The 15,050-nt window shown below is 44.0% G+C and overlaps 2 protein-coding genes across 2 annotated transcripts in view; both read left to right on the top strand.

The window, feature by feature from the left end:
• Nucleotides 1-7,334, top strand: part of scube2 (signal peptide, CUB domain, EGF-like 2) — a gene marked incomplete at both ends in the record, with an annotated part of 24,167 nt that extends 16,833 nt beyond the window's left edge. Inside the window, 7 exons of the mRNA XM_080528604.1 lie at nt 2,848-3,023; nt 4,461-4,623; nt 5,176-5,337; nt 5,751-5,948; nt 6,350-6,502; nt 6,864-6,943; nt 7,188-7,334. Of these exons, the coding sequence (XP_080384730.1) occupies nt 2,848-3,023; nt 4,461-4,623; nt 5,176-5,337; nt 5,751-5,948; nt 6,350-6,502; nt 6,864-6,943; nt 7,188-7,334 (1,079 nt within the window). The remainder of the gene's footprint in view (nt 1-2,847; nt 3,024-4,460; nt 4,624-5,175; nt 5,338-5,750; nt 5,949-6,349; nt 6,503-6,863; nt 6,944-7,187) is intronic.
• A 2,332-nt stretch (nt 7,335-9,666) lies between these two features.
• tmem9b (TMEM9 domain family, member B) lies at nt 9,667-13,135 on the top strand. The gene is made up of 5 exons (XM_080529972.1): nt 9,667-9,845; nt 10,441-10,532; nt 10,645-10,753; nt 11,007-11,144; nt 11,723-13,135. The coding sequence occupies exons 1-5, from the start codon at nt 9,771-9,773 to the stop codon at nt 11,876-11,878; spliced, it is 570 nt and encodes a 189-aa protein (XP_080386098.1). The 5' UTR covers nt 9,667-9,770; the 3' UTR covers nt 11,879-13,135.
• Nucleotides 13,136-15,050: the final 1,915 nt, after the last annotated feature.

The raw sequence follows: 15,050 nt of genomic DNA, 5'->3' as shown, positions 1-15,050 counted from the left end.
AGAAGAGATTTGGTGAGGCTGCATTCTCATTTTATGCACCCAGATTGTGGAATGCACTGCCAGTTTACATTAGAGATGCAACCTCAGCAAATATGTTCAAGTCAAGACTAAAAACCCATCTTTTTAATATAGCCTCTAAATTACTTTTGTTTGCAGGAATAGCGCTATACAAATACAAGTTATTATTATTATTATTATTATTATTGATTCTCACAGAGGAAGGCAGAAAAGCCTGCAATTCGCTCACCATTTGGCTTGGTCTGTGTGTCCTTTAGCAAGGTATTTAAGTGAGGCAGACTTTCCCTACAAGCAAGTGAGTTTTTCATTCTGCCTCCAAATAACATCAGAGTATAAAAACCTGGTAGTGAACTCAAAGGACCATAGGGTTAGGGTTGTTATTTGATTGTTGTTGTTGCATTTCATTTGCCTTAACCTCACACATCTGATGTATCCAACATATAGGATTCCTTAACTAAGGGATTCCCACACTGCACTTTTCCAGATCATCATTATGCTGCCCAGTGGACAGGCAGGGGTGCAGACATGTAATTTGGGAGCCCCCCCCCGTCGTCAACACACACACACACACACACACACAAACCCCCTCAGCTCTATAAAGGAGCTATATTTTTTCTCCACCCCAACCTCCCCCACTGGTTTAGCTCACTAAGTGCAGTTTAGCCCTTTCAGTTTGCCCACTCCATTGTAAATCCCATTGGGGCTCATTCTCACTGCCCCCCCCCCCCCCCCCCCCCCTCTCTCTCTCTCTCTCTCTCTCTCTCTCTCACACACCCCACAACAACATGGACTCAGCCTCAGAGAAAAGCAAGGAAGGACATTTTATTTTTCTTTAGCTCTTTCTCTCTCCAAATAAGGTATGACAGTTAGCCTACAAAATAGCAGAATGTAGAACATGGAAGTGTAACAATGGGTCAGCGTTCTAAATGTTCTAAAAAATAATAATAAGTAACTTCTTTTCATCTAGATTTTTTTTCAGGATTAATCAACAACATTGTTATTATTTTGTCGCCCCTGCAAAAAATCCAAAATAGCCAAAACCATGACAGTGTGATCTCTCTCTCTTCAATGTTGTGAAGGAAGGAGTATCATCTCATCTACTTTACGTCCACTTTGCGCCAGCCCCCGATTGTATGAATGAATGTTGTCAAGGAGTTGTTTGCCTGTTTGTTTTAACTTGGAAGATGTTTAGGAAGTGCTGTTGATTCAAGCTGGCAGTTTGAGTGCTATATCCCCCTCAGGCACGACCACTCCGCATGACCCCAGCCACTAAACTGCTGCGGAGAATTGACTTCAGCCACACCATGGGAATCAATTAGCATCAGCTGTTTGGGCCTCTACTTGATAGGCGCAAGAAGCGATTGGGCCCGGGCAGAATGGGGGGATTCAGAAACTGTGACCCCTTTTATTGGGTTCAGCTCCTTACCACTGTGATACCATAGTGTTTGCCTATGTCATCAAATAGGCCAGAGCTAGGGACTTGAATAGAGGTGAAAGGTCTTTTAAACCCTTTTTGGGGCCATCAATTCCAGGACTCTATAGAATCGCCTCTTTGCATTTGAAAGGCTTCAAGGTTTTTTCTCTCTCTCTCTAGTCTCTCTCTCACTCTCACTCTTCTCTCCTCTTCTCTCACTCTCTCCCTCCCTCCCTCCATCAAATAAAAGCTGTGAGGGAGACAATGCGATGGTAGGTCCTCATGGTCATTCAGGATAAACAAAAGGCAGAAAAAATGAACTGCTCTTGAGAGAATTACATTTTCTTTCTTCTAAGGAGGAGAATCAAGCAATTTGCTGAGGCACATCTAATGGCTGTGCGTTAAAGCTTTTGTGTGCCTTGCTGCCCTCATTAACAGTCGTTCCCTACTGAAGAAAAAGGCTCCTCTTCGATTCTCCTCAGGGAATTTTTTTTAGTAAAAAAATCTCTCCCGTTTCTCTTGGGAGAGATGATAAGAGACAATTTCCCCCCTGAAGAGGTGCCTGACATCACCAGGCAGACATGATAATTCACAGATTAATTAGAGGCATTATTCTACAAGGCGAAGAAACTAGAAAGAGAAATTGTAAGCCGGCGGGTGGGTGTATGTCCCTGTAATCAGGCTTTACTCTGGCTGGTGAGATAAGAGGTAGAATCTCCCTTTGACTTGCCCCTGTGATTGCTCTGGTAGAGGTGATGGTGTAGTGAGAGTTCTTTCCTTGATGCGTACCGGTCTCTTACGTGAAGAAGTGTGTGACCTTGTTTGATGTGGGACACAAAGACGTCTGTGGAGGATCTCTGCGCTCTTATTCGTCAGAAATGTCTTGCATAGCTGCATCAGGTCGATTTGCAATGCCTTTTTAAAAGCTTAAAGTGGGCTTGAATGCTTGTGTGTGTGTGTGTGTGTGTGTGTGTGTGTGTGTGTGTGTGTGTGTATGTGTGTGTGCGAGTGTGTGTGTGTGTGTGTGTGTGTGTGTGTGCGAGTGTGTGTGTGTGTGTGTGTGTGAGTGTGTGTGAGTGTGTGTGAGATATTTCTACTACCCCCTTGTACTGTTTCTCCAGTGTCTACAAAAAAGAAAAAGAAAAATCTTTCTTCTTCTATCACGACGACTGCCAATGGCCCCTGGCCTGAGCTAGATTACTCTTCCTGCTACGACTGGTGAAGCGATGATTCACTTGCTTAGTCAAATGTATCGATTGTAAGTTGCTTTGGAATAAAGCGTCTGCTAAATACCAAAAATGTAAATGTAAATGTGTGTGTGTGTGCGTGTGTGTGTGTGTGTGTGTGTGTGTGTGTGTGTGTGTGTGAGCATTCCTTTTATCTAACCCTCGTCATTTCTCTGACCTTTCATCCAGTGAGCTGCACTGTTGGAACGTACTACGATGGGGATCAGAGGAGGTGTGTTCTGTGTCCAGCTGGAACGTACCAGGATGAGGAGGGCCAGACGTCCTGTGAGGCCTGTCCAGGGTCCGAGGTCAGAGGCAGCTCCCGGACGGTCGGGGGGAGGAACATCTCAGAGTGTGGAGGTAAGGTACCAGACAACATCTAGCGTTAGAAGTGCATGGTATGTGGCCTGGGGTGGTCCAGTGGTCTAGCACCGCGGTCTACAGTGCACACATATGCCCGAGTCCGACCCATGCCCTGCTGACATGCCCCCTCTCTTACTTTCCTGTCTGTCTTCACTATATCTGTCCAATAAAATGAAAAATATGAGTGGGACTGCCCCACTCAGAACAACAACAAAAAAGTGCGTGGAATGAGTCATGTTTCAGGCCTATCATTATACAAAAACGTGAGATAGGATAACATGCTATGAGTCATCTTCCAGGCCTGCTATCTGTATACAAAAACATGAGATATGAATCACCTCGAATACTAAAACCAACACAATCATAACAGATAACAGTGAAAATACACAGAGCCCCATCAAATCACCCCGTGCCAGTTTTCACTCACGGTTTTGATCTTCAAAAGAGTAATCTTTCTAGGAGCCCTCCAGAATCACGTCGCGCTGTATATGAAATACACAGGAAGGAAAAAAAATGCCCTGATAAGAATCTCTACAGGCAGATGTTCTGCTTTGTATAAAGTTGTGGAAGCCTTGGCTTGAAACATTCAAGCCCTGTTTGACTTTTAAACAGGCACACCTGGCCCCCTGCTGCCCACCCCCCCCCCCTTGAACACGAGGAGAACGAGGCACCGTGTTTTCTCGGCCTCCCAAACACTGTTATCACTTATCAGTTTAGCGGCTGAGTCGCTGATCCCATCTCCTGCTTCTTCTCACTGATAGACTAAACAAAACGAGACGTGAGCTGAGCTCTGCCTCTGGAACTGGAGTTGGTTAAAGTCACCCAGAAGATACGTAACACATTCTAATGCTTGGGTCCTCATATCGGGATCCAATGTAATGATCAGACTTTTCTTTTGAAACATGTGAATACATTTCCACATTTTTGAAAACATTACACATCGCTAGTCAACTAACACAGCTTGTTTTGTGAGCCTGCTAACAATGTGAAGTAGTGTTATAGTTAACTAGGTAGCATTGGGGATTACTCACCCAATCGATTGCGTTGCAGTGTTTTGAGTTTGTGTTGTGATTCTCTACTCTTGGGTGAGTAATCCCCACTGCTACCTAGTTAACTATAACTCGACTTTACATTGTTAGCAGGCTCACAAAACAAGCTGTGTTAGTTGACTATTGAGTGTGCGTCATTGATTTTCAACAACACGGAAACGTATTCGAATTTTTCTAAAGAAAAGTCCGGAACATTAAATCGGATGCCGCCGACATGCGGATCAAAACACTAGAACGTGTCACATTTACTCTAAGATAAGAGTATCTAGTATGCCATGTGACCAGTTGTGAGATGTGAATGTACTGTAGCTTTGACCTTTGACCTGATCTAGCGATGTAGCCTCTGTCCTCTGACCACACCCTGTGTGTGTTGTTGTGTCGCCAGCTCAGTGCTCCCCGGGTCAGTTCTCCCACGACGGCTTCGTGCCCTGCCTGCCCTGTCCTCTGGGCTCCTACCAGCCGGAGGTGTGCAGGACGTCCTGCTTCCCCTGCGGAGGAAACCTGGTCACCAAGCGCAGCGGGGCCGTGTCCTTCCAGGAGTGTGAGACCAAAGGTGAGAGGTCACGTGTGTTATTTCAAGGTAGCCATGATAATGATACCCAATGATCTTCCTAGCGCCTGGTGCACTTGTTGTTGTTGTTGTTGTTGTTGTTGTTGTTGTTGTTGTTTGTATGTGGTGAGATGTTTTTAAAATATTTTTCTATGAACATGCTTCTCTATATTAATTATCCCTAGTGGGACTAATAAAGTTGTTTGAATTGAATTAACTAGGGTTAGGGTCCTCCATCCCAGTTACCGTACATGTGCGTCAATGTCTGCGTCAATGATTTTGAAGGGAATTCTACTGCCACCCCTCTCCTGTAGATGTTGTTGTTGATAGAAATGTACGCCGTTGGTTCGTTTGTGTGCGTATCGATTATCAATGTTTGAGAGGTGCTTAGCGCTCACTGACATTCTCAGAATCAGAATTACATTATTATTACATCTAATGTTACGGGTACAGTAGAGTAAAATTCTTGGGTTCAGGTTCTTTGACAAAATCAATAATATCGTCTTATATAAATAAATAACATTCTTATATAATCGTTCTGTTGTGGCCCTGCAGTCCAGTGTTCCCCGGGTCATTTCTACAACACCAGTACCCACCGCTGCATCCGCTGTCCCATGGGGACGTACCAGGGGGAGTTTGGTCAGAACTACTGTGTCTCCTGCCCGGGGAACACCACCACCGACTTCGACGGCTCCACCAGCCTCACGCAGTGCAAAAGTACGTCTGTCTGTTCATTCACAGGGGAAGTGAGTGTGTGTGTGTGTGTGTGTGTGTGTGTGTGTGTGTGCGTGTGTGTGTGTGTGTGTGCGTGTGTGTGCGTGCACGTGCGTGCCTGCGTGCGTGTGTGCACGTGCATGCCTGCCTGCGTGCTTGTGTGTGCATGCATGCTTGTGTGTGCATGCGTGTGCGTGTGTGTGTGTGTGTGCATGTGTGTGTGTGTAATGGCCACCCAGAGTAAACTATAACCACAGCTCTGCTCCTGTCCAGCACACTGATGTGCAGCGTTGTGCTTGGTGGTGGCCATTACACACACACGCACACACAGGTACACACACACACACACACACACACACACCCACCCACTTGGGGAGGCAGCGTGAGCTATTTGACACGGTGCTGTTACCTTCCAGACAGGCAGTGTGGAGGGGAGCTGGGGGATTTCACCGGCTACATCGAGTCGCCCAACTACCCGGGGAACTACCCGGCCAACGTGGAGTGCACCTGGACCATCAACCCCCCGCCCAAACGCAGGATCCTCATCGTGGTCCCAGAGATCTTCCTCCCCATCGAAGACGAGTGTGGAGACTTCCTGGTCATGAGGAAGAGCTGTGAGTGTTGAGTGTGTTTGTGTGGGTGGATGTGAGTGTGAGTGTGAGTGTGAGTGTGAGTGTGAGTGTGTGTGTGTGTGTGTGTGTGTGTGTTATTAGGCGTACCAGGGTGTGTGTGTGTGTGCTATAGTGTGAATGTCATCTCACTACAGGTGGTTCTGTAATCACATTCACACACGTGGTGATGTCGGTGATTAACATCAGTAGAATTAAAAGGTTTGCGTCAGGGTTTGGCAAGAGGTGCTGTTGCATAATGGGTTAACACCTCTCTAGGGTGGTGGGGGGTTACTATGGGGGGGGGGGGTATTATGGGTTCACAATAGACCGTTAAGACCTCTCACCATTACAGTGATGCAGAGTGTTAGTGGCTGATATGTAATTTCCTGTTTCCTGGTTTGCAGCCCTCTCCAACTCTGTGACCACCTATGAGACGTGTCAGACGTACGAGCGGCCGATCGCCTTCACCTCCCGATCCAAACGGCTGTGGATCCAGTTCAAGTCCAACGAGGGGAACAGTGGAAAAGGCTTCCAGGTCCCGTACGTCACCTACGATGGTAGGAGGGGACCATTATCCAGTGGGGACATTATGAATGATCTTTATTGTCATTGTACGGGTACAATGAAATTGAAATTCCAACCCTAGGTGCTAACAATCAACCCTGTCCTAAGATAATAAAACACAGTCCTAAGATAATAAAAAACAAGAATGAGACATAAATAGACATAAATAGGGGGATATAAATAGGGGGATATGAAATGAAACCCGTTTGAGTTCCATCCACTGAAACAAGGAAAATGTTGTCGTAGAAGTCTTTGTACAATGGAACTTTAAAAAGTTTAAACATTCTCACCTAATGCCTGTCTGGTTTCAAATGAATTGTGATTTTTGAATTGTGGAATTAATGTGTATTTCAGAGGACTACCAGGAACTAATTGAAGACATAGTCAGAGATGGGAGATTATATGCCTCTGAAAATCACCAGGAAATTCTAAAGGTAGGAATTCCATGTATTTAAAAAAAAAAAAAAAGCGTTTGCCTCTTTTTACTGCTCAGGGATGCTTTGTGCTTTCTCCCCAGAAAATAGTCACTGATATACATGTAGCGCCCTCTTGTGGAGACAATCACAAAATGTAAAAATATCACAAACTTCACTTCAGCTGAATCAGCTGAGTCATCTCAGATGACCGATTGCTGTTTGTCAGTTGTAAGTCATGACTTATTATTCTGTTCCCTTACAGGACAAGAAGCTGATGAAAGCCTTGTTTGATGTCCTGGCCCACCCTCAGAACTTCTTCAACTACACAGCGCAGGACTCCAGAGAAATGTTCCCCAAATCCTTCATCCGATTCCTACGCTCCAAAGTCTTGAGGTTCCTACGTCCGTAGGAAGGCTATGTCCATCCATCAAGTTCTGTTTTTGTGGATATCTCATAAAAACGCTCTCCTATCCGATACTGGCTGCTCCGGCTTTTATGTTATTCACTACCGGCCAATAGAGAAGCATTGTTTAGTTATCCTGTCAGTAAGGAGGACCGGCCCTAGAGCGGACTGGACACCTAACATACCGTAGTTACTCTGACCCCCAGAGTCAGACCACAACAGACTGATGAGGCACATCCGTCAAGTGAACAGGAACCGTCAGGGGAGGGGTTGGGGTATTGGACTTTCACGGCACAGACAAGGGGGGTAGGCTCATGCTATCACACCTGGGGGGTATTCCATCAACGTCGCTAAAGGACAATCCAGGCTTATTTTGAGAAATCGAGAGAGACGTAGACAAAAATAAGCCTGGATTTTCCTTTAGCGACGTTGATGGGATACCCCCCTGGTCTGAGTTCTGAGAGCTCTGTTTGGTTATTGTTCGTTCAAATGTTCTCGCATTGCAAGAAGATAATTGAAATTCAGTTCTTCTCTACTATTCTAACATCGGCCCTCCACCTCGCTGTTCAGACACATTCTTGATGTGTGTGCAAGGCTTAAGTGAGTTTCCCAGAATTTAGGCGGGCTTTGTGTTTTCGCTTTGATCTGTCTCAGGCGAACAAACTGAGGTGGTTAACGGCTTTTGGATTAAATATCGTAGGGATTTTGGTGATGCGCAAGATATTTGGATAGTCATTAGCATTACCATTGATGAATGAAACCGTCCTGTGTAACTGAATTATCTGAATTAGCATCGGAACTTAAAGCAAGTGGTACACTTGAGAGACACTTGAACAACATATACAAATTTAACTGAGGTTTATGCTGAATGTCAACAACATAGATTGTATATTTTCAACATACATACACTACTTAATTATTGTTTCACATTTAAAACAACATTGTTGACGTGAATATGGCTGAATGGTGTGAGTAACAAATATAGCACAAATGTGACCCTTTCTTGGGAACTTAATAGCACTACAGGTAATGTAGTGAAACCACAAAAGCAATTATCTTTATGAATGTTTTGTATATGATGTAAAAAGTATTAGATTAAAATGTTAATGTATTGTAGTATTCAACATATACCTTTACAACCTGTATGTTTACTGCCTCAATTTGATGTAATGTTTGCCACTGTCCTGGTTTGATGTTATGTTTTGCCACATTTCTACTTCCCCCCCAAAATACACAGTGGACACTCCCTGCTTTGAGTGGACATCACTCGCTCTATGAAGCTGCCCATATCAATACTTAGTTCACCATGAAGGTTCACCATGAAACAGCTACCAAAGACTACTTTTCACTATTAATCATTCAGAGAAGCAATATTAAGTGATGTTACTGGAAATGTAGAGCAATATGAGGTGGTGCGATGTGAGATGAATGCCCAGATATGAAATGAGAATTTTGTAAAATAGAATTGCTCTTTTTCACTTATATGTCTTAGAAAAATAAATGTCTATATGTGTATGTTTGTACATGTAGCTAACATGTTGTAAATAAAGCGAATAAACATACATAGCGTTTCTGTTCACCTTTTCCTAGTTGCTGTTATGATTTTATCCTTCTTTCTAGTATAATGGTGGGTAACGGCTTTATATAAGTAGTGTAATTCATGGTCGTTTTTAACTAAAATAATAATAACTTAAATAATAAAATAATTTCATTTATTTGTATAGCACTTTTCCTGCAAACGTTGCAGCTCATAATTGTGTACTTTGCCTAATTATGTCTAATTCTAAAGTTATACTAATTATTTAGAATATTTTGGATTACTTCTGGACGATGAGCTTAGAATTATAAGGTTCTATCTCCGTTTAGGGTAGTTCAGAGATATTGAGCGTCAAAGTTTTTACATTCCATTATGTTCTGTGAGATGGAACCTTTGTATTTTATGAATTACTAACTCAAAAATGTCAACATTTTTAAAAACAACACCACACAGGCATTAATAAAAACCTAATGTATCAGATTATGTAAAAAACTCAATTTTGACAAAAATTGAGATAGAACCTTATAATTCTAACGTCACGAAATGTGAAATGTATTTTCTCCATATATGGTAGTACAGTTTCCTACACACCAGTCCATAGTGATGCTGCGGACATATTGGGAGTTGAATCTGGGGAAGGTTATTAGAGGAGCACCCTAACCCTATTGGAGTTGAATCTGGGGAAGGTTATTAGAGGAGCACCGGAAGCTGTCACACACCTCCAGTCAGCTGAGAGGAAACAAGCTTAGTATATTCTAGCCTGCTGAAGCTAGTGGTCAAAGCTAGCTAGGTGGCAGCTTGTTGACAGTTGACAGGAGAGAACCAGGCATCATATCTATGTTAACCACATAGACCTCAAACCTTATCTTATATGTTCTTACCTTCTGGAAACCTCGACATAGAGAATGAGTTCTTGGCTGAATGTGTTCCTGGTTGTGTGTTCATGTCTGCTGATGTCAACACAGACAGCTGACGCCAAGGTAGGCTAACAGGCTAGCAGGCTAGCTGATCAACTCTGAATCAGGCAGCTTCACATGATCACATGACAACATACTGACAGTAATGACATGCTGACACGGAGCTTCACTGCAGAGACATGACATGAGAGAGCTTGCATATGTGGCTAGCAGCAATACATTATAATCTATATGATTGTCAAACGTGTCCATCCATAGTTGCTTTGCGACACTCCTAACTAACAACACAGTGAAAATGACATTGCATAATCATGATAATGATCCCAGGAGCTAGATACGTTATGTTACTCCCTTGGCCAGTAGTAGCCTGGCCACTAGGCTCATGTGTTGGTGATGTAGGCTAGCTGTGCACATCATGAATCATCACGCCTTCACCAGTTAACCCTCTCCCCCTCCCCTTCCCATGTGTCCCCATTACTACCTTAATTAGGCCCTTATACTTTCTTTTATTTATTTTTTGTTATTACTTACTTATTACTACTCAATCTTTTCAGTTTGTAAAGAGTCTTTGAGTGTCTAGGAAAGCGCTATATAAGTCTAATCTATTATTATTATTATTATGATTATTATCATGACCGCTGTTGTTGCTCTCCCTTAGAACTCTGAAGACATCCGGTGTAAATGTATCTGCCCGCCCTACAGAGACATCGAGGGACAGATCTACAAGCAGAATGTGTCTCTGAAAGATTGGTGCGTCCAGTTTCTCGTGTGTCTTTCACCCTCAGAGGTGGCTGTCTAGTTGAAGTGTTGAATATGGTGGTTGACCTAGTACCCTTTTTAATGATTTATGATCTAATTTCAGCAATTGTCTCCATGTTGTGGAGCCAATGCCAGTTGATGGAAAGGATGTGGAGGCCTATTGTCTGCGCTGTGAGTGCAAATATGAGGAGAGGAGTTCTGGGACCATCAAAGTAAGCGTTATACGAATATATAATTTATTATTGTTATTATTAATAATAATTCTGGTTAATCTAACGTACACTGTGAGTGAAGAAGCTATTTTGAATTCTACTTGCTCAAATAGGTGCACTGAATAGGTGCGAGAAGACTATTCTGCAGTTCACACTAGAGGATGACATCACAGCATGCAGTTATTATTACAACATAGTGCTGGTAAATAAACGTCCCAAACCGTACTAACTACACCTTGATTATTACCTCCAGGTGACCATCATCATCTACCTGTCCATCCTGGGCCTGCTGCTGCTGTACATGGTGTACCTGACCCTGCTGGAGCCCATGCTGAAGAGGCGGCTGTTTGGACACTCTCAGCTCATCCAGAGTGATGACGATGCCGTCGGGGTATGTAGTCTATGTGTTACGGTACATGTGGGAACACGGTACATGTGGGAAAACTAGGGTTAGGGTTAGGTGCTAGGGTGCAACGGTTAGGGTAGGGATAGGATTAGGGTTAGGGTTAGACATGCCAGCATGTACCAAATCGACGTAGCACCTAACCCTAACCCTAGTTTTCCCACATGTACCGTAACACATGTACACGTCACCCGTCCTGCATGTAGGAGGGGAGGAGAGGCGGCTTAAGCAGTTCAGTAGCCAAGGCAACCGGACCTAGTATCTTGTATTATAGGAGTGTAGGAGTTTCACACTCTGCATACGTACTGACAACAACCACATTCACTCTCCTTCGACCCATATATATATTACGTCATTCACCCGCTAAGACGCATGGGTGATGTAGTACCCACAAACATAACAACAGTGCTTACACATGGCCGGAACGCCGTGAATTATGAATGTTCTGACTCGCTAGCGAGTGGTCACTATGATTGTGGATCAACTGTGATGTGTTGTGTGTGACGCTCTTTTCTGTGCTCCTCCTCACCGTTATCGTTCTCTGTCCTCTCTGTCTTCTCTCTCAGGACCAGCAGCCGTTCGCCAACGCCCACAACGTGCTGTCCCGCTCCCACTCCCGCCCCAACATGCTGAACAAGGTGGAGCACGCCCAGCAGCGCTGGCGGAGGCAGGTCCAGGAGCAGAGGAAGTCCGTGTTCGACCGCCACGTGGTGCTCAGCTAAACCCCCTCCACCCCCCACCACCACCCTACCACCACCTCCACCCCCCAGGAAACCAACGTCCTGGGCGGATCAGATAATACACTGTGACGGGGTCCTTCCTCTCCTCTCCTGTCTGATTCTTTCTTTCCCCAAATCCCTGCATCTCCTCATCTGTGGTTTGAGGGTTTCCCTCAACAGGGACTATATTTCATGAAGTATGATGATAATATACAGTATGTGTTTGGGAAGTGATTGGTTATGGCGGGTCTCTGCAATGATTGATTGTATTGTGGAGTTCCATTAGAGATCTGTTTTACTGAGATACTGCCAGTGTATGTTGTATGGGTTAGAACACTTTCTTATTTAATACTTCCAAGAAAGTGAAAGATGTTGCTGCGTGTAGATTTACAACCTCCCAAATGGACACATCCATAAAAAAAAATGCACAAGCTAATGTTAATCTTTGGCTTCTGATCAAATTAGATTAGTGAAAGTGCCAAGTGATCAATTCAATTAGGTGAGACATTTTGAAGTAGAATACATTTTTGAAAAAATGCTTTTTGTCATACCGAAATGAATCACTCCATCTTATGAAAAAAAATGTCCACAGTAACCTAAACGTAACATCTGCTGCCTGCACTATGAAAGGTGGGAATGAAGTGGAAACAGGAAATATGTTTATGAGAATACCGTTCTCCTTTAAAAAAAATAAAAAAAAGCATGTTTTATAAGAAGTAATTGTATAAACTTCTTTTGAGCATTTTACCCTAACTACAGTAAACGTACAGATATGTGTTTAATTGTTTGTTTACTGTGGTGTAATACACTCCTGTATCACGCTCTCCAGTTAGTCTTACCATAGTACAATTTGGCATTTTGAAGGCGTTCTGATGACTGTTACACATACAGTAGTGGGTGTATCACGTAACGGGACATTTGTAGTGTCGATAGTAATACACAGTACTTCCCTGTCCAGTCTTTTAAAGCTCTATGTGTTGTTAAAGTCTGAGTCCTGTTGTACTGCCTACACAGATCTCATCTCTGCACCAAGTGTGTTTTGTTTTTTGATTTTTGCTCCTCTCAATTTAGATAAATATGTCGTTAATCACAAATGATTATTAAGTCTCCCTTTATTTTCACTTTAACTGTCATCTTCTCTGTTAGACAGTTACTCTGAGATGTAAAGGTTTGTTTGTGTTCTTCTGTGGGATAGTTGGTTGAGAATGTGGGTAACTGTGCTACTGTTGGTTAAATTGATTAAAGTGTTCTTTACTCTTGTATCTGTGATACCTTTACATTTAAAATAAATTCTGTAATATTTGTGATTAATTTGTTTACTGTGTCTTGAAAATAAAACAAGCTACAAAATTGCAACTTTTTTTTTTTCTTCAGTCATCTTTGGTAAACCATCATTTTCTCATTATTGTGGTTGTACCAAAATCTATACTTTAGCAATATCACACCAGAGGGAGTGCTGTTATACTGAATATCAGAACGGTCGTCGATAGGTACGAGATCAGAGTACCCAGATAATCACAGCCGTTATTTGTTAACTAATAAGCAACAACAGATTAAGATTTGTTTGTTTATTTAATAATCTATTTAGCTCCAACACAAATAGTGAATGAATGAATAAATGGTCTTTATTGTCATTAATACAGTACAGGTACCATACAACGAAATGTAGGGGGGGGGGGCTCCCCTGGTGCTAGGAAAAAAAAATACTAAAAACAAGAAGGGAAAAGAGCTGGTTTACATAAATAAAGGCTATATACACTATCTACTATACTATACTACTATATATATGTCTATACTATACAAATAAACACTGCTGTACTCTATGCTATGCTATAAATATCCTAACATTTCCTATCTCTGAACCTTCTGTACACGAGGGTTGTCATATTGCACATAGTATTATTGCACATTCATTTAAAGTGTCGCAGTTTGCAGGTTTGAAATGTTCACAGTTGTATTTCAGTATTGCACTTGATTACAATCTAGTAGCTGCCATCAAATTGTCTAGATTGTCCAGGGCCTAGAACCTAGGTCTTTGCTGTGTTCAGGGCCTGAATGGCCCTAGGGTAGAAGCTGAGCTTCAGTCTATTTGTCCTTGCGGACATGGTCCTGAACCGCCTGCCTGAGGGCAGCCGAACAAAATGTTCGTTCCCAGGGTGGGATGGGTCTCTGGAGATCTTGGAGGCCTTCCTGAGGCAGCGTGTGTTGTACAGCTCTTCCAGAGAGGGGAGGGGGGCGCCGATGATCTTCTGGGCCGATCTCACGACTCTCTGTAGCGCATTCCTCTCTGCGGCTGTGCAGCTGGAGAACCACACGCAGATGCAGTAGGTGAGGATGCTCTCCACTGTGCAGCGGTAGAAGGTCACAAGCAGCTCCTGTCTGAGGTGGTATTTCCTGAGGACTCTCAGGAAGTAGAGCCGCTGTTGTGCCTTCTTGATGATGGCTGCTGTGTTGGTCTTCCAGGACAGGTCATCCTGTATGTGCACCCCCAGGAATCAGAGAGTTGAGACTCTCTCCACGCTCCCTCCATCGACGAGCAGGGGCTGGACCTCAGATTTTTTCCTCCTGAAGTCCACGATGATTTCCTGGGTCTTTGACTGGTTCAGCAGCAGGTTGTTAACCTTGCACAGCTTGCCCAGCTGCTCCACCTCATCCCTGTACGCCGCCTCGTCCCCCCCCGAGATGCAGCCCACCACGGTGGTGTCGTCTGCAAACTTTATGATGGAGTTGCTGGGGTGGACGGGGGTGAAGTCGTAGGTGTAGAGGTTGTAGAGGATGGGGCTTAGCACGCAGCCCTGGGGGGACCCAGTGCTGAGTCTGAGGGCTGTGGAGGTGTGGGAGCCCACCCGCACCCTCTGGGGGCGGTCAGACAGGAAGTCCTTGATCCATGCACAGATGGAGTGTGATAGTCCCAGGTCTAGTAGTTTGGTCACTAGCCTGTCTGGAAGGATAGTGTTGAAGGCAGAGCTGAAGTCCACAAAGAGCAGTCTCGCGTAGCTGTTCCCCCTCTCCAGGTGGGATAGAGTGGAGTGGAGAGTCGTCACGATGGCGTCCTCTGTGGACCTGTGGGCTCTGTAGGCGAACTGGTATGGATCCAGGTTGGGCGGGAGGCGTGTGACTATGTGGGCCCGGACCAGTTTCTCGAAGCACTTCATGATGATTGGTGTGAGTGCCA

The sequence above is a fragment of the Nansenia antarctica genome (genome assembly GCF_963989245.1).
Source record: "Nansenia antarctica genome assembly, chromosome: 4".
Taxonomy (NCBI): Eukaryota; Metazoa; Chordata; class Actinopteri; order Argentiniformes; family Microstomatidae; genus Nansenia; species Nansenia antarctica.
This window is presented reverse-complemented; position numbering and strand designations above follow the sequence as displayed.